The sequence below is a fragment of the Arthroderma uncinatum genome (assembly GCF_011692745.1).
Source record: "Arthroderma uncinatum strain CBS 119779 chromosome Unknown scaffold2, whole genome shotgun sequence".
In the NCBI taxonomy this organism is placed as follows: Eukaryota; Fungi; Ascomycota; class Eurotiomycetes; order Onygenales; family Arthrodermataceae; genus Arthroderma; species Arthroderma uncinatum.
In genome coordinates this window covers 4,722,335-4,744,916 of record NW_022983864.1, presented here as the reverse complement: position 1 = coordinate 4,744,916, position 22,582 = coordinate 4,722,335, and the positions used below count along the sequence as shown (strand labels likewise).

At 48.7% G+C, this 22,582-nt stretch overlaps 8 protein-coding genes across 8 annotated transcripts; 4 read left to right on the top strand and 4 right to left on the bottom strand.

The window, feature by feature from the left end:
- Positions 1–580: 580 nt before the first annotated feature.
- On the top strand, positions 581–1,843 carry GIQ15_03404 (uncharacterized protein; the record flags this gene model as incomplete). The annotated part of the gene is made up of 1 exon (XM_033550821.1): positions 581–1,843. The coding sequence occupies one exon, from the start codon at positions 581–583 to the stop codon at positions 1,841–1,843; it is 1,263 nt and encodes a 420-aa protein (XP_033407982.1).
- Positions 1,844–2,244: 401 nt separating this feature from the next.
- GIQ15_03403 (WSC domain protein) lies at positions 2,245–3,057 on the bottom strand (the record flags this gene model as incomplete). The annotated part of the gene is made up of 1 exon (XM_033550820.1): positions 2,245–3,057. The coding sequence occupies one exon, from the start codon at positions 3,055–3,057 to the stop codon at positions 2,245–2,247; it is 813 nt and encodes a 270-aa protein (XP_033407981.1).
- Positions 3,058–3,880: 823 nt separating this feature from the next.
- On the top strand, positions 3,881–4,465 carry GIQ15_03402 (uncharacterized protein; the record flags this gene model as incomplete). Its single annotated transcript, XM_033550819.1, has 1 exon — positions 3,881–4,465. The coding sequence occupies one exon, from the start codon at positions 3,881–3,883 to the stop codon at positions 4,463–4,465; it is 585 nt and encodes a 194-aa protein (XP_033407980.1).
- A 366-nt stretch (positions 4,466–4,831) lies between these two features.
- On the bottom strand, positions 4,832–5,686 carry GIQ15_03401 (uncharacterized protein; the record flags this gene model as incomplete). Its single annotated transcript, XM_033550818.1, has 1 exon — positions 4,832–5,686. One exon carries the CDS (start codon positions 5,684–5,686, stop codon positions 4,832–4,834), a length of 855 nt encoding a protein of 284 aa, XP_033407979.1.
- Positions 5,687–6,238: 552 nt separating this feature from the next.
- Positions 6,239–10,548, top strand: GIQ15_03400 (glycosyl hydrolase, family 18; the record flags this gene model as incomplete). Its single annotated transcript, XM_033550817.1, has 7 exons — positions 6,239–6,695; positions 6,764–7,737; positions 7,803–7,823; positions 7,879–8,038; positions 8,106–8,515; positions 8,588–9,276; positions 9,330–10,548. The coding sequence occupies 7 exons, from the start codon at positions 6,239–6,241 to the stop codon at positions 10,546–10,548; spliced, it is 3,930 nt and encodes a 1,309-aa protein (XP_033407978.1).
- Positions 10,549–11,629: 1,081 nt separating this feature from the next.
- On the bottom strand, positions 11,630–12,577 carry GIQ15_03399 (hemolytic lectin LSLb; the record flags this gene model as incomplete). The annotated part of the gene is made up of 1 exon (XM_033550816.1): positions 11,630–12,577. One exon carries the CDS (start codon positions 12,575–12,577, stop codon positions 11,630–11,632), a length of 948 nt encoding a protein of 315 aa, XP_033407977.1.
- A 1,454-nt stretch (positions 12,578–14,031) lies between these two features.
- Positions 14,032–14,874, bottom strand: GIQ15_03398 (uncharacterized protein; the record flags this gene model as incomplete). The annotated part of the gene is made up of 1 exon (XM_033550815.1): positions 14,032–14,874. One exon carries the CDS (start codon positions 14,872–14,874, stop codon positions 14,032–14,034), a length of 843 nt encoding a protein of 280 aa, XP_033407976.1.
- Positions 14,875–19,555: 4,681 nt separating this feature from the next.
- Positions 19,556–20,266, top strand: GIQ15_03397 (extracellular serine-threonine rich protein; the record flags this gene model as incomplete). Its single annotated transcript, XM_033550814.1, has 1 exon — positions 19,556–20,266. The coding sequence occupies one exon, from the start codon at positions 19,556–19,558 to the stop codon at positions 20,264–20,266; it is 711 nt and encodes a 236-aa protein (XP_033407975.1).
- Between the last annotated feature and the right edge of the window lie 2,316 nt (positions 20,267–22,582).

Here is a 22,582-nt window from a genome sequence, read left to right as displayed (position 1 = left end):
ACTAGTTGTTTATATGATGACAAAAAGCTGATGCTCAATTGGAGCTGGCGCCTACATTATATACCTTGTTTACTCCATATCTGATGCTTATCGAACCCCGTGGAGTTGTAGCCGCGGAGAGATCGGTTCTATTTCATCACTTAAAAGTCGAATAAAAAGGTCATTGAAGCGAAGACGCTTAGAGTTCAAACCCCGATGCTTGATGGCCTGATATATGGCCTGATGTCTGTAGGGATCATGGCTTGTTTGCGTAATCGATAAACGTATAGCTGATTGCTGATATCGCCATAAATAGACACGATAAGACCTTCATACGGACATTATTTCAACAGTGTCTGGATTAATATCGAGCTTCCATCCGCGTTGACCGGTATACCTGGTCGATATGTGATATGGCTGACTGTGAGCATCCATCGTGCGAATTGAACTGAGCTAACTCTTTATCCAGGCCGCTTGTTGGTCACTGACTTGCGACGCTATATCTTTCATCCTGGTAAACGGCCCAGGGTCAGTGGCTGAGCGCCTTCGTCCTCTGTCTATCCGTATCTCTTGCGTCTCATCATGATCGAACAAGCTCAAGATGCCAAAAGCTTCAGCAAAAGACAGCAGCGCCCTCGGCATCCGCCTTGAGGGTGACCTCGTCTACGCTCCAGGAGACACAATCATCGGCTGCGTCTGGCGCGGCGAGCATACCGTCTCCGTCGCCAGCTCCGTCGATATCGAGCTCTACGCCCGCACGAAGAGCAAGAAGATCACCAAAAACGGGCAGACCACCAGCGAATACCGCAACCGTTTCACCCTCATCGAAGGCGCGCAGACTCGCCAGCGCCTCTTCTCGGGCCCAATCCATATCCCACCCGGAAATAAACCAGAGGACGAGAAGTCATGGCCCTTTGCCATCACGCTACCCTCGCGGATACCTGAACCTGAGAAGGTTGCGCCAGAAACCTCGCAGGAATATAGCTATCTCCCGCTAGACCGGAGCAGCCTGGCCAACACACCCTTGCCGCCTAATTTTTTTGGCAGCAGCTACGGCCTGAACTACCAGGTCGAAGGCTACGTCGAGTACGTCCTGGAAGCCCACCTCACGACGACTACGGCGGCAGACCGCATAACGAGGACGTTTCGTGCTGCCAGGCCGTTGTTGGTGAGTCCGCGCATTCTAGATTTGCCGCTAGTCGACTTGGGATCGCATCTCGTAAAGACCTATCGGGGCGTGAAAACGTTGCGGCTAATCCCCGGCAACGAGGAAGCCAAATTGACCTTCAAGCAAAAGACGAAGATGTTCTTCGGCACGTCTAGCATCCCTAAGATGTGTTTTGATCTAGAGGTCGTCATGCCGCGCTCCATTCAGCTCGATCACCCTGATACGCTGCCGGTGCGTCTGCGCGTTGTCCCAGACCCGTCTACCAACAACCGTGAGTCGAGCAGCCCTGAGCTACTGCAAGGGCCGCCGCCCAAAGTCAAGCTCACTTCGCTTCGTCTGACAATTAAGACGAACGCGGAAGTTCGCTGTGGAGGCACCTTCCACCCACATCACGGTAATGTCAAGTCGAAGCATGCCTTGGTGGACTATGATACCTTCATAAGGCTACGGCAGGCAGTCTTCATTCCTTGCGCTTGCACAGACAAAGAGTCGTCTCCAACCTATGTAGATGTTAGCAGCATCTTTGGTATACGACCAAAGCAGACCGCTGACCTGTGTCCTGATTTTACCACGTTCAATATTCGCGTCACGCATCTTCTCAAGTGGGATATAGATGCCAGTATTGCAGGCGAAGTGGTCAACGTCAGTGGGGAGCGTCCTATCGTTATCCTACCGGCCAGTGAATTCAGCAGATGAAGGCAAGGAGAAGTTAGTGTTAGAGAATTGATCTACTACCAGTATTTGAAAGTAATATCAAAATAAAACCCGTCTCGCGGCTGCTATTCCCGAGGTATCCCATTTTTGAGGCGCTGTGAGATCCATCCACTTGAGATGGGGATGACGGCTAGTTATTCCAGTTAAACAGCTAGTTAAGGTGCTAAGCGTCATATCTCTATCACACCCTATAAAGTCGAATTGGTTACTAGCTATCTAGTTATAAGATATATTCAAAATCAGCTGGTAATATCAAAATGTATAATTCGTTATGGAACTCGCGCTATCTAAGATAAAGTGTGACTATATCCCTACTCCAGCACTCCAGGATGTCCGTCTTGGTTGAGACCCTAACTATGCGATCTAGACCGGCAGTGAAATCCTTAGAATGGCGCAAGATTCCTGCTTGCCCCAGAGCCGGCAGGTCCAGTCGGCATGGTCGTAGGCTTACTGCTGATAGTTTTGGTTCCCGATGTAGTCGACAGGGTGGTGGTTTGGGTCCTTGATGTGGTGGACGAGGTCTTCGTAGACTCTGGATCCTCGGGGGCTGGGTACTGGAGCTCGAAGACATTGATGCGATCCTTGCCACCACAAATTTCGTCTGCTTTGCCGGTACAGGGCAGATTGCATTCTTTCTTGTCGCTAGCTTTCTTGCCCTTGAAATAGCTGCTACACCAGCACTCATTGCCTGCCTTCACACCTGCCCACTTAACCGCCTTTGTGCCTTCCAGCCGACGGAACACGTAATAGCAATTCTTCTGGCACTTAGCGATAGTCAACTTCTTGTCACCTCCCTCCTCGGTTCCGCGGGCCTCGAGAATTGGCATCTTAGCATCGTCGTCGATATGACAGCCCAAATCGACCCATGCGGTTGGGATGGGGGTGTTTGTTGGGAAGGTTGCCGTCGCTGTCTTGGTTGTATTGTCCAGTCTCTCCTGGCTCAGGATGCAGTAGGAATGGGATTTCTTCCATGGCTTGCAGTCGAGACCGACAGAGGGGTTCCATTTGGTGAATTGCTCAGGCGTAATGGTAAAATAGTTTCGGGTATCCTCACATCCCATACCTTGGTTATTATCATACCAGTCGATGCAGGAGAGAGTTGTTTCTGGGTCCCATTGCAGTCTTGGATAATCGTTTCCAGCACAGAAGCGTAGGCCGGCGACTAGTGCCCCAAGGGAGAGTAAGGTAGACTTCATAGCAGAGTGGTTGATTGAACTGACGATTCGAGATGGGCAGAGGTGGGAAGAAGATAGAGAATGATATGGTAGAAGGCCTCACGGAGAGATAAAACACTATCCACGGGGGAAGAAGAGATAAAGAAACACTATCCACGGGGGAATGAGAGAGAGAGAGAATTTTACTCTCCTGTTAAATTTAATATCAGCTCAGCCAGGGGGTTTATGTTGGTATGCAAGCGCCAGGATATAAGTCCATAGAACTTCCCGCGGTTACATGCTCGTTGCTCCAGTGCCAGGATGGTCTTCTATATCAGCTTCCCCCATGCGCAGACGCATCAGCAAATGGCTAACGAGGGAGTTACCCAGCTACCCCGGAGATCTTGACCCGACGAGCTGGGCCATATCTTCTCCCCGGATAACTCCTTAATGTTTGAAGTCAATTACCCCTGGTAGTTAATGTAATGTTTGACGTCAAGTTTTGTTTTCTACTCCGGACCGCTTGGCGAGCTAAGGAGTCAGGGCCTATTAAATAACTAGTTAACACTGCTGGGTTTATCCGCAGCCGCCTGGGCGTTTCTCTATATAATCCCCATGGCGCCCACTTTCCAGTGACATCGCTGCATGACTCCCTGTCAACGTTGTATTTTCTCTCTTCCAGCACGGCGCTGGCTGCCTTATATGGTGCTAGTATATTGATATCGCTTAATTGCTTGCATGGTTTGTGAAGCCCTCTGCCGCAGCCAGGTTTATCTTGAGCCTAGTTTTACGTATATATACCCCTTGCCAGGGCGAGTTGTACGTACATCGACATTCAATACTCTACTACGCCGCAAAAGTCCACATGGCCGTCTTCCACCTCTTCCCTTGTCTGCCATCTGAGCTTCGCGCTCGTATCTGGGAACTGACAGTCGAACCTCGCACCATCGAGGTTGGCTACAAAAATACCCCGTACAACGAAACCCTGCATGTAATGTCGTCGGCTCCGGTGCCTGCAATCCTCCAAACCTGCTATGAGGCCCGGAACCAAAAGGGGCTGTACCAGCGGGCCTTCGCCTTCGGCATCGAACCACGGTACGTCTGGGTGAACTTCGAGGTAGACATGATATCGATTGGACATCATAGCACTTTTGCTTGGGAATTATTCGAGGCTGAACGGCTTCTAATCCGCCGACTTACCTTTGAGGGCGAAAACGACGAATGGTTCTTCCACTTTCGCTACCATCAACTCGCTGGTTATAGTAACCTTGAGGTAATTCACGTCATCTGCTACAATGGCGTGGACGACTGGCAGACCGCCTGGGAGTCCATCCACTGGCCGTGTGGACCAGATAATGTGAGGTTCATCGACAGGGAGACCGGGGAGGTTGCCTTGGGCAAGGACCTAGATGATATGCTTCCAAGATCCTCGTGCTCTGAATCCGAATGAATGTATCCATATATCCCCTTTCTCCTCGTCTAGAGAGCGGTGCTATTCTTGATGCATGGCTATACAAATATCCGAAAAAACAACCAGAAACCACCATCATTACAACATTCTGACCAACCACAATAAAGCGGTATACAGAGGTCCCTGTCAGAGTCCTTAAGGGTCCCTGTATTTTATATACTTTCCAATGGACAAGTCTAAGGATAAGATAAAGATAGGCCCAGGGGTATATATGGGTAATTTCAAGGGTTATAATGCTAAAATGACGCTATTTGCCGGACGACTAGATACAACCTGCTTCAAGCTGCGCTCCGTGGCTCGAGATACCCACTCAGTTGTTTTTTGGTCAACCGAAAGGCTACCTGTCTAGCGGCATGACCGTGCCGTGTCTGCCATCCGTTTGAATGTCTCCTCGACTACCAAATGTTCCCGGGCGACACGAGTGCCGTAAAACGTACTCTTAAACTTATCGATGAGATCCTCATAATCGGCAACGCCATCCTTCTTGGCCTTTTCTTCGGTGGCTGCCCAGTCAACAGTTTCCCATACTTCCGAGGGCTTGACGGGGTTGCTGCCCAAATGTTCCAGCACAACCTCCATTTTCGATCCTAAGTCCGCTTTAGCGGCTGGGACGAGAAATCGGCCATGGTCACCCGCGCGTGCGGCTTTAATTTTCTCCAGGCTAGAGTCGTATTTCTCCCACAGGTGCTTGTTGGCCTCAGTTTTGTGCATTGCTGCGTCGTTGACCAGTTTGCCGGGGCGCTCGAGGTACCTGTTATAGTCCATATCGGCACCCTTCATGGCCTTGTAGGCTGGGTAGTTGGGCACTATCATATTCTTCACCATTGAGGTATAATGGTGGTAGAGGACCTTTGACGTCTCATCAATATCAGGGGTTGTCGTGAATTGATCTGCTCCAGGAGGGCCAACCAGCTTGTGGTTGGGACGCGCTTTGCCTAGGGACGCCATGAGTTCGTTGAAATTGCATCTACGGCCGCCTTTGCCCTTGCACTCTTTCCATTCATTGTTCTTGCATTCTGGGGAGACGGGCATGAAGTCCCATTTCTTGCAGGCGAAGCCCAGAATTCGGTCCTTGGGGTCGTTGAGTTCGTCGATTTGGTAGGCGTAGAAGAGTAACACGCGTTCAATGCATCCTTGATATCCGCCAGCAATGACGCTCACGGTGAGGTATGCAAGAGTGAAGAGGAATGAAGGCCGCATAGCTCAGGTAACAATGACACGGATAACAAAAAGTGAGGAATAGCAGAAAAAGAGGTGTATGCGGAGCAAATACAAGAGGAACGAACGGAAGATAATAACTTCTTCATTTTTATTTTCCTTTATTTTCTATTTCTTGGTTCTCTTTTCCTTTCTTTCCTATTTCCTATTTTTTCTTTTTTCTTTCTTTTTTTTCAGAATGCAGCAGGCATATACTCCCAGGGGGCGGCTGGCTTAATGCCTGTTGTTACCCATGGAGAACAATCCTTGATACCCTTGCCTTTATCAACTATCGTTCTACTCTGGAACTGCGACTCTGTACCGGGGTCTTCAGCTTGCATCTCATATTTTTGGGGGCGAGAAACTAGCAACTTCTCAGGGGTTGCGGCGTGGATATCGGTTCTCAAATTACCAAATGTTAGGTTACATTCTGGGCATGACTTGGACCTTTTTCCTTACGTCAAACGAGTCCGGCCAAGTGATGAATCTATTTAGTCGTCCCTTTCTGCCTCTGTTGGAAGAGATGAGGGCCTTCTTTCTCGCCCATCGTTCACCATGAAGCTGCTGTGGTGCTTTTTCATACATTCAACTCTCCCAGTGTTGGCCCAATTGGGCCACACACCAACTTCAATAAACGCTCGAGGCGACAGCGGGCTTGACGAATGGCTTGCAGCGAACAACCGAGCGCCTCCCAGTGCGCTCACTGTATGCCCTTTGGCATGTCAAGAATCTGGCAACAGCAGCACTGGGCCTGGGTGGTTCCTATTCCCTGAGGCCGCAAAGCTGGCGGCGTGCAATGAGACCATGGTGCTAGATTTCATCACCCAAAACAAAAAATCGGTCATCAGGGCATGCACGGCGGACTATAGCTCCAGCATGAAGGCCGTCTACGAGGCTGATGATCAGACGGCAGCCCTTTGCCCAACGCCCAATCACGCCCTCGTCGAAGCTTCTATCAAGATCTCTCATACTACGCCAACAATGATGATGGCTTTTCTGTTCAAGATTTACTGTCAGCGGGCCACCAGATTGTCAACCATTTCAAATCAAAAACGCCTTCCTGTGTGGATAACGCCTTAGCATTTGGATACTCTAAATCTGTCGTCATTGGGGTGTTTGGAGGTGCCGAAGTCCACCAGCATGGCGTCACCATTGATGTTCTCAACGGCTTGCTCAAATATGCGGAGGAAAACTCGATTTCAAAAACTACTGTCATCCAGCTATGTGAAGTCGATGGCCGTGGCGCGGATTACGGCATCGGTATCATTGTGGGCAGTGCAAAGAAAATGCCCTTAATCCAAGAAGCCGTCAAGAATTGGGCCGACGGACGATGCGTCCCTGGAGGGGACGGTGATGAGGTCTTGATGACAGTAACTCTGCGTGTCCCTTCCAGTGTCAAGTCAAAATCAAATGGCAACGAAACGATAACCTTTCCAACTGGGGCCGCCCACATAGGGTCAAGGCCCCGGTTGATTGCCAGAGCAGAGTGCAAAACAACTACGGTCGAAGCTGGCGATGGCTGTTGGGCTGTTGCCAACTGGTGCAAGATCAGCCAAGATGACTTGGTAAAGTACAATACTCGTTCAAAATTTTGCGAGACGCTCGTTATTGGCGAGAAGGTCTGCTGCTCCTCCGGCACCTTGCCTGACACTATCCCTCCTGGAAACTCGGACGGCACCTGCAAGACAATAAAGGTCGTAAGTGGCGACGGTTGCAGCTCCCTGGCGTCTAAGTGCGGTTTAAGTCTCCCGGATTTTACCAAGGTTAATGCCGCCGACCTATGTACGTCTCCAAAAGTCGGACAGCATGTTTGCTGCTCTCGTGGCAAGTTGCCTGACTTGCGACCCAAGCCCAACCCGGACGGGTCCTGCGCCACATATACGACTATAACGAGCGATAGCTGTTCTACGATTGCTGCATCTCTTGGGATAACGATTACAGATATTGAAAACTTCAACAAGAAAACATGGGGCTGGACTAGCTGCAAGCTGCTTTGGGTTGGGTTCAAGTTGTGTGTGAGCTCTGGAGTGCCACCTATGCCTGCTTCTGTGGCAGTAAGTCTTTCCCCTGAAATTGGATGCCTTTAAACAGAAGACTATACACTGACTCTGATTCCTAGAACGCTATTTGTGGACCGACCGTAAGGATTCCCAGCCCGCTAAAGACGTTATTATCGAAACTAACACGATTCAAAGGTTCCCGGTACCAAAGTGCCACCCAAAGGCACCGACTTGGCCACCCTCAATCCCTGCCCCTTGAAGGTTTGCTGCAACATATGGGGTCAATGTGGCACAACAGATGAATTTTGTACCATATCCAAGTCAGAAACTGGCGCTCCTGGTACTTCTGCGCCCGGTAAAAATGGATGCAAGTGTCTCCCTCCCAAACTCAATAGTAGAGTTATGGCTGACCTCAAAAATAGGCATTAGCAATTGCGGTAAAGACATTATCAAAGGTCCCGCGCCATCTAAGAAGATTAACGTCGCATATTTTGAAGCCTGGAATAAAAACCGCAAATGCTTGACCATGGATGTCGACCAGATCGACACAAAAAAGTATACGCATATCCACTTTGCTTTCATTGATGTGACGTCTGACTTCAACGTGGATGTAAGCAAGGTTAAGGAGCAGTTTGGCCTCTTTAAAGGCATGTCCGGGATTAAGAAGATTATTTCTTTCAGCGGCTGGGACTTTAGTACTCTGCCTAGTACTTTTCACATTCTTCGCGAAGCAGTCAAACCTGGTAACCGCGATACTTTCCAAAAGAACATTATTGCCTTTATGAATGAGCATAAACTAGATGGAGTCGATCTTGACTGGGAGTATCCTGGGGTAAGTATTTCTTTTAAAAACTATAAATTTGGCCGGGCTGGAAGTTAACTAACGTTGACATAAATGATTTAGGCCCCAGACATTCCTGGTATCCCCGCTGGCGACCCAAAGGCAGGTATGGATTACTATGAGTTCCTCTCCGGTCTCAAATCGAAGGTGGATAGCTCCAAAACAGTTTCCTTTGCTGCCCCAGCTTCCTACCATTATCTAAAGTCGTTCCCTATGGAACAAATGGGTGCCAAACTTGACTATATCGTCTATATGACTTATGATCTACATGGCCAGTGGGACTATTCCAACCCGTGGACTTCGCCCGGCTGTCCTGAAGGCAACTGTTTACGGTCCCATGTCAACGAAACAGAAACGAAAGATGCTTTGTCAATGATCACTAAGGCTGGCGTACCTTCTAACAAAGTGGTCGTGGGTGTTACCAGCTATGGCCGGTCGTTCAAGATGGCTCAGGCTGGTTGCACCGCGCCAACGTGCAAATTTACTGGTACCTCACGCGAATCTAATGCTGCAAAGGGACGTTGCACAGATACAGGCGGCTACATCTCCAACGCCGAGATCGACGAGATTATCACCAACGGTAAAGTCACTAAGCAGTGGAAAGAGGAAGGCTCTAACATTCTGGTCTACAACGATACCGAGTGGGTGGCATATATGGATGATGACATGAAGGCCGTTCGTTCCAAGTTTTATGATTCATACAACTTCGCCGGAACCACAGATTGGGCCGTTGACCTACAGGAGTTTTTGGAGTAAGTTCCTACACCATAAGCATCATATACCAATGATACTAACCGTCCTACAGCGGCAGCGGTGGTGACGATTATCCTGATGATTACGAATATAAAATCAACCACGATTTCTACTCAGCCTGCTCAAAAACGTACACTACTTTCAAACAGCTCGAGGACGACAAGGGTTCAATTCCAGCTCATTGCATGGAGATATACATTATCGATGTTGAAATAGCCGTTATGGAAGCATCCCTGAAAAAGTACAAGGGCCTAATTAACGACGGTTACGATGGCAAGTTCAAAACCTACGAACGTTACATTAGGGAGCAAGTTCCCGGCCAAATTGACGCCTTCATGAAGGAGAAGTCGGACCTGTACTTCAAGTGTACAGAGAGAAAGGATGTTGTATGCTGCAGCGACTGCACCAATGCCTACTGTGGTATCGATTGCGATATTTCTAAAGATTGCAAGGATGGTGTGCACAATGTCGATGTCAAATGTCAGGAGTCTGCCATGGGAAAGCATAACGTCACTTTCTCGTTGAGAGACTCCAAGGGCTTCTATAAGGACATTGGTGACAAGTACGGTATCGAGGAGTCGTGGATCAATATTGACAGGAAGCAATCCTTGATCAGCGATGGCTGCAAGTACGCTGGCAAGGACGTTCTGGATTGTCTAGACAGGCAAAGCAATTGGTTCTGGTACTACCCCGTCCGAGGCAATGTCAAGGTATTCAACCCTAAGGACGTTATCGGCGATTCTTACCCCAAGACCGAGGAGCTCCTCGACCGCATTAAGATCGTTAGGCACAATACAGAACACAGCGATCTAGTGCAGTTGTCCGACGTGCTCGACGCTGCATCCCTACCTGCGCTGACATTAGAAACCGCCGTCGCGAGCATGGAAAAGATTTCCGAAACTGCCAAGGATATCGAGAAGAAAGAGCGTGAAGAGATGATTATCAGCTTTATCACAGGGTTTCTCTTCTTCGTCCCTATTGCAGGACAGGCCGCCGGCGCCGCTGGTTTAACTGCTGTTCGCTCCATACTCCGCCTGCTCGGTACGGCTGGCGATGCAGGCCTGCTGTTGCACGACATCATCACTCACCCCGAAAGTGCCTTCTTGAGCGTCTTTGGCGCCTTGGCCGGGGCTGGTGTTGGGCGAGGCGGGTTTAAGAAGGCCGCCAATTCGAGACGGTCCCTGAAATCTAGCGAGCTTGATGCATTAGGACCGGTAAAGAAAAATCTCGACATGATTGAAAATCTGCGCGGCGCAATTTGTAAGTTGTAACTGGTACTTGAGGTCGATATTAGCCAAGGGAATTGGGGTGTTCCGATAAATAGGATGCATGATACTCTAGTATTAACAACTAGCGTACATCAGTCGATAGAGAAAAGATGGTGTTAATCTACTTAATAAAACTTGTTTCCCAGAACTGCGCGCTGTCTATCATATACCGATAGCAAGAAGTGGTACTTGATGCTCTTCGATAAAGCACGGAATGGACGGAAGGACTCCATACATTTAATCCCAAAGATAAAGGAAAATTCCGTTGCAGACGTATGAGCTCTAAGAAAAAGATGCCGTGAGGTCTTTATTTGGTAGAATTGACGGACGAAATGGCGCGTTTATTGGAAGCATCGTTTAATTTTTAATTCCATAGTTGTGGAGGTTTCCAAACGGGAAGTTAGTTTTTGATAACTATGTTGTCAAGTGCGAAAAGATGTAAAATATTGGCCTCAGGAGGTCCCTAGAGGGTCAACCCCTATCTTTGATTCAAATATTATTTGCAGCCATTCCGACATGTTGTATACTAGACGCCCGTTAATTCTGGTACAGGGCGAGATAAGATGGCATGCACTGCGCGTACAGACGTTGATAGTTATCGCGATTCGTTGGGAAGATACCTGGTAACCAGAAGCGTTACGCTACCCTGAACTGAGCAGTGCTTTATCTCAGAAATGAACTGAGAGTTACGACTGGTTGGAGCGGGAGCTAGATGTGGATGTGCCTGTGTATATTGGATTTATTGCACTAACCACCTCATAGGGAAGCCTAGATATCCTAAGGATCTCTCGATTCATAGTGGATAGAACGTGGCAGTGACAAATATGAATAGAATCATGCTAACCGTTATATTCGACGCTCCAGAGTTAGCATACAGCAATAAATCGTACACTTGGTAACTACAGTGTGTATGCCACAATCTGCAGAATAATTACATGAGGAAACTATATAGGGGTTGAACCGCTATATAAATGTAATGTTGAACCGTCCTATTCGCAACCAAGCCTTTTACCATAATCTCCGACGCGAGTCATTCCCTTTAAACCCATATTGCCTACCCCATCCTACATAGAGCTATCATCCCCTAAATGTCCGTTTGCTTGACAACACTGCTAAGATTCCAAAAGGTAACGCCGCGGTATGTGCCGGAACTAGAAACCTCGTTCCCTGTGGCAACAGATCTCCAATACATGGTGTACGGCACTTCGACTGTGGCTCTAGTGATGCTAGCCGTCGCAGTAACCTTCTTGTGAGGCGGGGCTGCAGCAGAGAATTTGGATGTGAAGGTCTTGCTCTCGGTTTCTGTCTTACCCCATGTCCAGGTATGGGTAGTAGAGGCAGAGACTTTGAGCTCACCTTCGGCGACGAATGGGATCTCAACTTTCCCAGACACCTCCACACCCACTGTGAAGCCATGACTGTGTTCGAAGTTGGTGGAGGTGGACTTTGTATCGGAAAGCTCGAATTCGACGGTTTGGTTGATGTCTGAACCATTGGTGACCGATTCCGTTCCAATGGTCTCGGTATTAGAGGCAATAATCTGTCCTTGGTCCAGCTTATATTCAACTCGGTTAAGAGTCATGTCCTCGAAATGGAAAAACCAGTATTGGTCGTCATATACGCCAGCCGTGCCGCTGTAGTTTCCCAAATATGGGCTTTGGGACTCTCGCGAGAAGAGGACCATGTCTGAAGAATAGTTGCGAACGCGGAACTGGCCCTTGTGTTTGCCGGAGCCTTCTTCAAATTTGAAATAGTTATCCGCATACATCCCGTCTCCACCAATGTGGCCGACCCTGGGGTCAGGGGACGCCCTGGAGAAGATTACTTTGCCGGTGTATTTACTCTTGATCAGGTAGTAGCCGTTGTATGTTCCGGTTCCTGGTACAAGCTGCCACCACTGATCATCAGCAACGCCTCCTCCGTAGTGATAGAACGTAGGGTCATTCTTGTCTCGAGAATACAAGACGTAATTGGTGACCGAGCTCTTGAGACGGAAAGATATTTCCTTGGGGGGGAGATATAATTCAGGCATCGTGATGGGCACTGAAGGATGTTTGATGTAAAGAAGCAGATAAGAGCGAATAGCCGTTGGGTTTTAGTTTGTATGAACAAGTGAATTGTTCTCAGGGTATGAGTGAGGTGCCTTGATAGAAGCTGGATGAGGGAAGGGATTCCCAGGCCTTTTATATCTGCCCGATGAAGCCCTCGTCTTCATCTGGCGTGAACCCAGCATCCGATATCATGCCCTGCCCCTCCCCCTCATGCTGTAAACCCCTCCAGATGAGGGAGAATACGTCGACTGAAAGAGTCACAGGTGCCAATAAAGAGACTTTGGCTCAATCTGGGCATTGGCCGTCGAGGGTATTTCATAGTGAAGCTGTGAAGATTACGCAACAGCCTCGCTAGCCTTTTAAAAGATTAATAAACAGATAGATAGCTCTTTTCTCAACACCCCTCGTACAGCATGGAACCTATCCAGGGTGTTCTTTCGTGTTTCTGCTGCATTACCCCGCGAAAAGCAAACATGGCCGTTTGTTGTATGTGCCTATCATTCAATGCTGTTGGCTAGGAATCATCGGAATAGAATTTACAACCAGTCCAGACCACTTCATGGATAAGGGTAGATTCAAATGAATACACCTGTCCCCGCCACGGATTAGGCGATGAACCCTTCTATCCGGTGGTGACGGAAAGGGAAGTTAGAGCTCAGCCTGATGAGAAACATGCCGCTGAAGAAATGATTTCTAAGTTTCGGATGGATGTTTATGAGGAATAGCAAATCAGGGGCCACACAACGTGCAGGGGCAACGAACTGCTCGGAGACGTTGAATGTTATCGCCGCTGCAGAAGCATGGGCTATGGGAAGTAAGGAGATAGATATCTAGATTTTTCCTAATATATCCTTATCCTTTGCTTCCCTGGTATGATGGAGGAATGCCACTGATTATTAATAGAGAGTATTAAGAACCTGTAGGTTATTGATGTTAATGAAGGATCATTCTCTTTCTAGACCTGTGGAGACGAACCTGAGAGATCCTAGTTTTTAATCAGAGCGTCGAGAGTTGGAGAGCCATCAGCGAGGCACGAGAAGAAAGGTTTCAGGGCAGCTGGTTGGGGGATTTCTTGGAGTTTGGCGACCTGATGCCATGTTTCATGTCAGATAGACTTCTTTGTTCATCATTTAGCTTATCCCGCAGGCTGTCCAGTGTAGTCCGTCCATATAGAGATATACCCTGCTTCGTCTGCCCCCAGTTATATGGGTGCCTAGTCCTGACCAGTCATACGCAAAATATAATTTATATATAGAATGGGGATCATGGATAACCAAAGATGATGGTTTAAAGTAATTTGAACGAATTTGTATAGCTGGTAGCATCATATAGGCGTGATATATACATCTAGGACACAGAGTATTTCTCCATAAGTTGCCAGTGGCAAATTCAGAGATAGTTATGCAACAGGTATGTACAGTGTAAAAAAAAACCATCATATCATGTGAATAAGCCAAGCAACAGTAGCTACCAACAATACTGCCCCTGTCGAAAACTCAGTTGTACGCCGTGCCGAACTCCATGGCTCAACACCAGGCGGGCAGGTCACATTTGGACTGGCACCACCTATACACGCACTGGATTGAATGGCATATGAAATGCTCGATGCCGCCGCAGAATCTATTTTGGCCCCGCAGGGATCCGGAGTTGGCGTTATAGTCGAAAGTAACGGGCATAAGGGTTGGTTGTTATAGTATCTAGTCCCCGAAGGGACATCCAATACCTCCGTGATATTCAGGGTATGCGCTTGTGACTTATCGCAGGTACCATCTTGCGTTGCAGCAACGAGATCTAGCTGCTTAGCTCCGTTCTTGGTGGTAAAGTGGATAATGTTGCGCCTGCCAACACTTCCAAATTCTAAGGGTTCTACTGGATTCTTAGATCTCGAGCAGTTCCCTGCACTCCATTCCCAGATGAACCTCCATGTGGCCTCGGTATTGTTGAGCTTGGGAGTCCAGCCGTATATGAAATAAGGGTCGCTGCTAGAGAAGTTGGCCTTATCCAGATACAGATGGCCACCTGCAGATGGGGCATCGATGTACGGGTCCTGTTCGACACTATAGGAGAAGTGTAGGTAGAGCGGTTTAGAGACGTGGAAGTTCTGGACAGCAAAAACGAAGGGAGTGAGCGGGACAGGCGCGTAGGTCTCGTTTCGCGGAAATATCAAGTCCACTTCCACAGTCTGCGGGTATGTAGGGGTAGGGGCGTTCATAGCCCTGCTGCAGGCAAGTAGAAGCAACCAGCCGAGACAATACACAGGGAATAAGAAGACGGCCATGCTTGATTGTTTGATTAATGATGGTTGTGGGATGAGCTCAAGGATGAAGAGAGAGAGTCAGGAGAAGAGTCTTGCACCCAACATGGGTACTTATATAAGCAGTGGTTGGCTCGACACATCGGGCATAACCACTCCTAGCTATGCGCCCCTGCCCTTGTGCCATAATTGGCGAGTAAGAGATGTCTACTGATGTTGGTTAAAATATGGGTGGTGATAATTATTCACAAACTACAGGGAAAAGAGTTTTCAGTCCCTTGCATTATCCCTGGTAAATTGGCCTGATATCATGCTGGATATCAGCATTAAATTGGCCTGATATCCAGCATGATATCCAACACCCAACGGGCCTAATATCATGTAGGATATCCATCACCCAGGGGGCCCGATATCAGGCTGGATATCAGCATCAAATTGGCCCGATATCCAGCATGATATCCAACACTCAGGGGGCCCGATATCAAGCCTGATATCCAGCACCCACCTGGCCCGATATCAGGCTGGATATTAGCATCAAATTGGCCTGATATCAAGGCTGATATCAACCATCGCTTCGGCCACTATAGAGAGCCAGCTCTCTATGGGAGAAAGCTCTTGCTTTTGACCTCACCTAGTATATTTAGAGGCCTCCTATATAACTATAAGGCCTCTATATAACTTCTAATATTAAGGTTATATATTTAACCCTTTAGATTTCTATATTATCTAGTAAAGTCTAATTTCCCATCTAGAAGTTAGTGATTCGCTTTCTATTAATATATACCACTACGTTCTAGCCATTATATATCTATTATAGTACCTTTAAGCCTCACGGCCTCACAACCACCTGTGTTAGCGAATTTGGTGACACCCCTAGTTACTCTGTACCTAGCGTTAACTAACAACTAGGGCGGCTTAACTTATCTCTGTCGTTGTCCTTGGTCGTATAACTAACTAGGGAAGGGTCTAATAGAGCTTATGCATATATATATATATTCTTATTATCGAAGCAAAGTGAGACTATTCAGCGCAAAAGGGTAGGTCTCCAGCAAGCTCAAACTGGTATGTTTATATGGAGTGGGGTCCTCTCTAAATTACCTAATTCGTTGAGGGGACCCCCCCAATTGTTTGGCGTTATATAGGTTGGCTGAATGATGGCTTTATACATAAGTAGAGCGTTGGCGCCCATATCGAGAGCTGTTTGTCGGCCGGACGGCCCCAATTTAGTGTCAAATTGGCCTCATTAAGTCTGATCAAGCCCGATATCAAACATCAAATTGGCCAATAGAGAGCTTGCTCTCTATGGGAGAAAGCTTTTGCAGACCTCAACCTAGGATAGAAGAGTATATAGTTAATAAATAATAAGGCTGTTTAAGACTTATTTGAATTTTCGGCGCTAGGTGAATCCTGGCACGAAAAACTCTTGTTGCAGTACGTAGGCACACCGCATAGGGCTTGTTTCCTGAAGGATCACCTCGAGGCTCCCGGCGATTCCTGCCTCGTGCCTTACAGGCATAGGGTGAATGGGTCTGGCGGGCAGAAGAAGCTTCATGGTAAGAATTCGTAGAGCGCGATGGACTAGCGAATGCATATACAGTGAATAAAGGTTGACGCGAAGGCATATACAGTGAATAAAGGTTGACGCGAAGGCATATATAGTGAATAAAAGTTGACGGGCGAGCATAGCTGGGTTAAGGGGCGTAAAACGATCCCGAATCAGCTTTTGCTATGGTTGGTGGAACGAAGGAAGTAGGGCATTGGCTCGTGTTTCTTCTCGTCGAACTCCTGTGGCGGTTCTCGCAACTCTAAACATGATCACTGTTTGAAACACCATCGGTTAAGATTCGTATCGCACCAGTCCAGTTCACCTATAAATAAATAAGAGTTATAGCTCGAGAATAAGTTCAAGCTCTAGACCGCCAGAGTGCGCCGTGGGAAAAAGAGACTGATCCAAAACGACCGTTGAGGTAACCTGTCGAAACCGCGATATGATATGATATATATGGGCAGGAATATGTGGCAGTTTCAGCACTGGAATTGAAACAATGCCAATTCTTGTGTTGTTTAGCGATGCTGGGGAGACCATATAACTGCGCTGCAGGGGATATGCTCGTAGGGAATAAGATGTGGTTGTTGACGGTGCAACAGCGAGTCTCACGGAGATTCCGGAAATGAGGATTTTCTTTCTTGACTCTCGCTTGCATTGCAAGAAGATGATTGAGCGAGGACATCCACGCATTGAGGAAGCAGGGCCAGAGCACGCTGATAGCGACGAGTTCGGGCCCTATGCATAGCGACTGCAATTAGCATGATCGAGCTAGTCGCAGCTGTCGCGTTGGCGACGACTACGGGCAGTCGTAACCGCCAACCAGCCTGCGTGGCAAGATGAATGGCCTGGTAGAATAGGGACGCTGAAAGGCAGAGCTGTCTACTCGATGTGGCTGGTGAGAATCAGCCTATCCCCTTTACTCGGGCCTAACAAGATACCCATACCGGTGCTAGAAGTGTGCGATGTCCATGCTTTTTCCATCTCATCGCGCGATAAACAGGCTTCCACCGATCCAGCATGAAAAGGGGGAGTGTCTGCGATGTACCGACATCAGTCCAATCCCAGGACGGTCAAGTGATTGATGTCTCAACATCGCTGCCGGCGATCCCAGCCGACGCAAGACCGACATATACATCTACGGAGTATACAGCTATACATCCATCGAGCTCCTTCGATCCAAGCCAGGATATATGGACGCACTGCAAGCCAAGGCAGACGATGCGATGTAACCGCATGATCTGGAAAATTCCCACCACATCCAAGCGTCGGTGGATGCCCCCTTCTGGTCTCCGATGGCATCGCATGAAGCTGACCTCGCTATTGGGCAGGGAGGCAGACGTTGAGCCTCAAAGCTGTCTGAACTCTTGTTCTATCCGGGCTTCCCGATCGAGTCAATCGAAGGGCGAAGAGCGAAGACCGGTGTGTGCCTGCTTTAGTCCGAGAGATATATATCCATCGCAACCAGTAGTCTATGCTCACCCATGTATGTACGTAAATATAGACATGGCCATGTAATATTCCTGCACCTAATCTGTCTTTACTCCGACGTGGTACCTCACTATACTCACTATACCTCACTAGATATACCTCATCCATACACTAGATAATAATAATGGCATGAACTGATATCTCTCGTCGGACGTTTTCTCGTCCAAGGCTGAAAGCGGCAATGTACCTTACGTAAACCAACGACTTCTCAAGAACCGACGATGAACGATGAACAACCACGCGAAGGACTCGAAGACCGAAGCGAGCAATATCTCCTGTGCTATTCGCAGGGAGTGAATGTCATACTTACTCCCCTGCTGTCATGCCATGTAACTTTATGCATCGGGCCTGAACGAACGAGGGTCTGAACGAGTAACGTCGTCGCATCGCAGCGCCGCATCAACGACCCTCAACGAACGACCAGCTAAGGACAGGGAAAACGGTAAGGTGGTAGCGCGCACAGAGAGAAAACTAAAATGACACCACCTGCTAGCGCAAGAGCAAGCTGTCCACTCGAACCCATCCATGTCTTAACTTGCAAACTAAGTACTAACTGAGATAACCCAGGCGCAGGGAAGGGCGGAAGGGCAAGGAAAAGGAAAATGGCAAAGGACGGCCGGCACGCGGCGAGCGGCTCGGGCAGCTACAGACGAACAGACGAACGAGAGCAGGAAAGGAGCTGCCGTGGTGCGGAAATGAGCAGCTCTGGTTCCGGCGATCGAAATCTCAGACTTCAGCCTGCCAGCCTCGTACCCATATGATATACGAGAGAATGCTCCGTCGAAACAAGCGGTCGCACACAGTCCGCAACACAGCTATACACTAAGTCTCTACCTAGACTGGGAGGAATACGACTGTTGCATGCGACCCTATAAATAACCATGTCAATTGGGTAGCTCCTTAACGCCCGTTCCTGTGCCTTATTATATCTCGATGCTACCTGCGAGTGGGTATGGACGGAGCGCCGGCAGCAAACGAAAGGGGCATGAACTTACCAGCTGCCCAGTCACCTCTTCGCATGTCTAACGCATGTCTAACGCAGGTCTCCTCCATACTCCGTGCTAGGGCAGGCCAACCGGAAGCCGGGCGCGAAGGAAGCAGCAGGCCAATCGCAGCTGCGAGTACGCGATGCCAGGAGCTTCCAATTTCTTCGCCATACTACCACCATACTATATACCATACCATATACCATACCATATACCTCTACCATACTACGGAGTACATACCATACTATCTACCATCATCATCTACCATACATATACCATATATCACCCTCTATAAAGGTATAGGTATAGGTATAGGTAGGTATAGTGCAGGAACTTAGTGAAGGAGTGACTTTGGCAAGGGTCCCTCTGCGTCCTCTGATTGGCTGATGTGGGTGGGTCTGCTCATTTCACGAAGGCCCAGCGCTAGTCCCGATGCGGCAACAGAACAGCCTCGCGGGGTCACTCAGCCTCTTTTCCCCTTTGGAGCCATATAAATATATATCTTTCGCGATATACCCTTGAGTCTTCTTTCTCCAGTCACCCACTCAGTCACTCTTTAGGCTCGTCGTTCTTTACTCTCTTCTTTTCTACTTATTCTCTCAACTTCTCCTCTTCTACTCTATACCCTCTTCTACTTCCAATCTATACCCTCGATACTTCTATACCGACCCTCTAAGATACAATGAAGTTCACTCTCATCGTCGCTGCCTTCGCGGCCGTCGTCTCGGCCGTCACGCCTCCAGACGTGTCCAAGCCAGCCGCCGGCAACATCATCTACACGCCCGGCCTCAACCAGCAGGTCGAAGCCGGCAAGCCCTTCACCATCACCTGGAAGCCAACCACCAAGGGCAAGATCTCCATCCTGCTCCTGCGCGGCCCATCCATCAACGTCAAGCCAATTGCTACTCTCGCCGACTCCATCGAGAACACCGGCACCTTCAACTGGATTCCCTCCACCTCGCTCGAGAACGACGTCACCCACTACGGTATCCAGATCATCGTCGAGGGCACCGGCCAGTACCAGTACAGCACCCAGTTCGGCGTCAAGAACGACACTCCCCTCCAGCCTAAGCCATCTGCTCCCGCTACTCCCACCTGGACCGGCCGCCAGCCAACCGCGCCAGTCACCCACATCGCTGTCCCAGTCGGCACCGGCACCACCGTCCCAACCGGCGTCGTCACCCTGACCACCTCCGTCTGCCCACCATCCAGCACTCAGACTCAGGCTCCAGGCGTCCCTCACCCAACCGGCACCGGCGTCCCAACCGGCGTCCCTCCACCACCACCACCAGGTGCCACCACCACCACTCCTCCCTTCAACAACGGCGCCGGCCGCGTCTCTGGCGGCGTCGGTGCTGCCCTCCTCGCCATCGCCGCTGCTTTCGCCTTGTAAATCAATACCTGATATTTTCATTATGTATTAGAGACAAGAACAGCCTCATGAACCGTGCGATGATATTACCCTTCCCTTTCTCCTCCTTTTTTCTCTTCTTCTTCTACAGTCTAAACTTCACTTCGTGTCCCGTTCCTAGGAGCGTTTTCGTACTTAATACAGCTTGCCTGTTTCCCTTCTTATGATGGACTAAAAGAGCTTTCCTTCCGTCTGCTTGCTTCGATGTCAATATCCCGTATGTACGTGTATATAATATAATACCTACTACCTCTTTCACTCTTTCACTTTACTTCCACTTCTACTTCCCTGCCATATCTCGGCAGCTATAGGTTAATCTCCCGCGACCCGCGTTTCACCTCTCTTCCTCTTGGCTCATCTAACATGTCTTATCCAACCCGTTCGCGTCGTTCACATCCGTCGTCGTCTCACGTCGTACACAAATAAGCTTAACCTGACAACCTTATCCTGCACCTCAATGACATATATGGCGTTCAGCCCCTTTTTCGCAACGACCTGATGTGCATCTTTCTATTCTAACTTGCTTGTCGATCGCAACCTTGGCCCTGCCGATCTCTCAACGAGAGGCTCTAAACTATCCGATCTTCCCCGCAGCTCAGCTCAGGCGCAGACCCTTCGCACAGGCAAGGCACAGCCGCGGCACAGTCGTATGCAGTTGACTTCCTGGTTGGACGTATTGGTCCGCGAACGGGAAAGGAAATGCTCCGTATGATGATCGCGATAGTCAGCTATCGTTTCACTTCTGTTGGCAGTTATGACGATGTGCATGCGTCTGCAAAGTCAGCTGCAAGCGACGTGAAATGGCGTGATGTGAAACTCGCACATATACCCATGTACCTAAGCAGGAAGATGGCTGTTTTGTTTTTGTCCAGCTTACCCCTGGATATGCTCTGTGTTGCCCGTGGAGCGAGGGACGGAGTTGAGCTAGGGTAGCTTGTGCACGCTCCGTAGTTACTCTCTACTTCGTCGCGGATTCTATCATAGCCCGTGATATAGGATACCTCCGTTAGTGACTACCGCAACATCTAGCGACTCATGTCTAACTAGACTAGTTCAAGGATTCACTCTTGAACTACCAGCTAGTTAACAGCTCGCTCGTTCTCCAACTAATACCCAAACAAAACGAGCTAGAAGTGGTCGAAACTTGTCGCCTTACTGAAACTCCTAGAATACCATATTCTCAAACGGAGCGGGGAGCAGACTGAGGGGTAAGATAGATACATCAACAGCGATAACTGGGGAAAGTCTAGAGTCAGACTACGAGAAACACCAGGTAACCAGTCAGTCTGCTACAGTGGGTGCAGCAGGTTGTCGCATTGTCAGGGCAGTTTGTTTATAAACACGGGCATCTATGATGCATCCACCTTCAGTAGAAACATTACCTGCCGAATGATGTTACCGGACGCCAAATCTACTTTAAATTCAGTTGGCTTGGATATGTTGGTTCCAACCAGAGCAAGCCCAACGTGAACGTACTTTGTATATGTTGTGGTCCTGTGAAAGGTCTCTCCTGACTTGCCAAAGTACACCGTAGGCGATATGTCCCATGGTACCTCGTTTGATTTAATTCCTCCAAAGCATCTAGATGTCAGAAGCCACAAATAGCAGTGATCGCTTCGAAAACGAGCAAGGAACCTCCACTGTGTAGTGTAGGAGCTCCTAGCATGATACCCGAAAACATACCAACCAAGGACACATCAACCCAGGCCGTTCCTTGATATTGAGGCGGGCAGCAACTTAAAGCAAGCCAATAGAGGGTTTAACCTCGAGCAAAGGAGCTGGAGAACTTATGATGTGGTCCAAACTTGACGCTATTGAACAAGACGGGTTTTGAACTATTCCTATGGTCTGAGCTACAGTATACCCCATCACAACCATTAAAGGCCATAACATATGTATCTGAAGTGACTGGTACTTCCCCACGGTACACCAGGAGCCATTCAGGATTGGTGTCCCTGAAGAAGCAATATTTATGATGTCCTGCCTATAGGATCAAGTGGATATTGAATAAACTTGAGCCGGAGGTGTTTATGGTAACGCTCGAGAACACTTCCGGGATATCTTCCAGGATTCCTGCGTTGATAGAATCAAAGCTCCCGCTGAATATAGTCTCAACGTTGGGTCTCCTACTCGATATCCATCATCAATGCCAGGGAAGTTCTATAGATGGCTATGCGTATACAGACGGCTATATTTATAGCCTTCTCTTCTAGGGTCCCAAGGCCCACTGGACCATCATCCTGAAGATAATACTAACTGAGAAAAAAAACGGAAAACTTCCTATCTTCCTACCGTAGC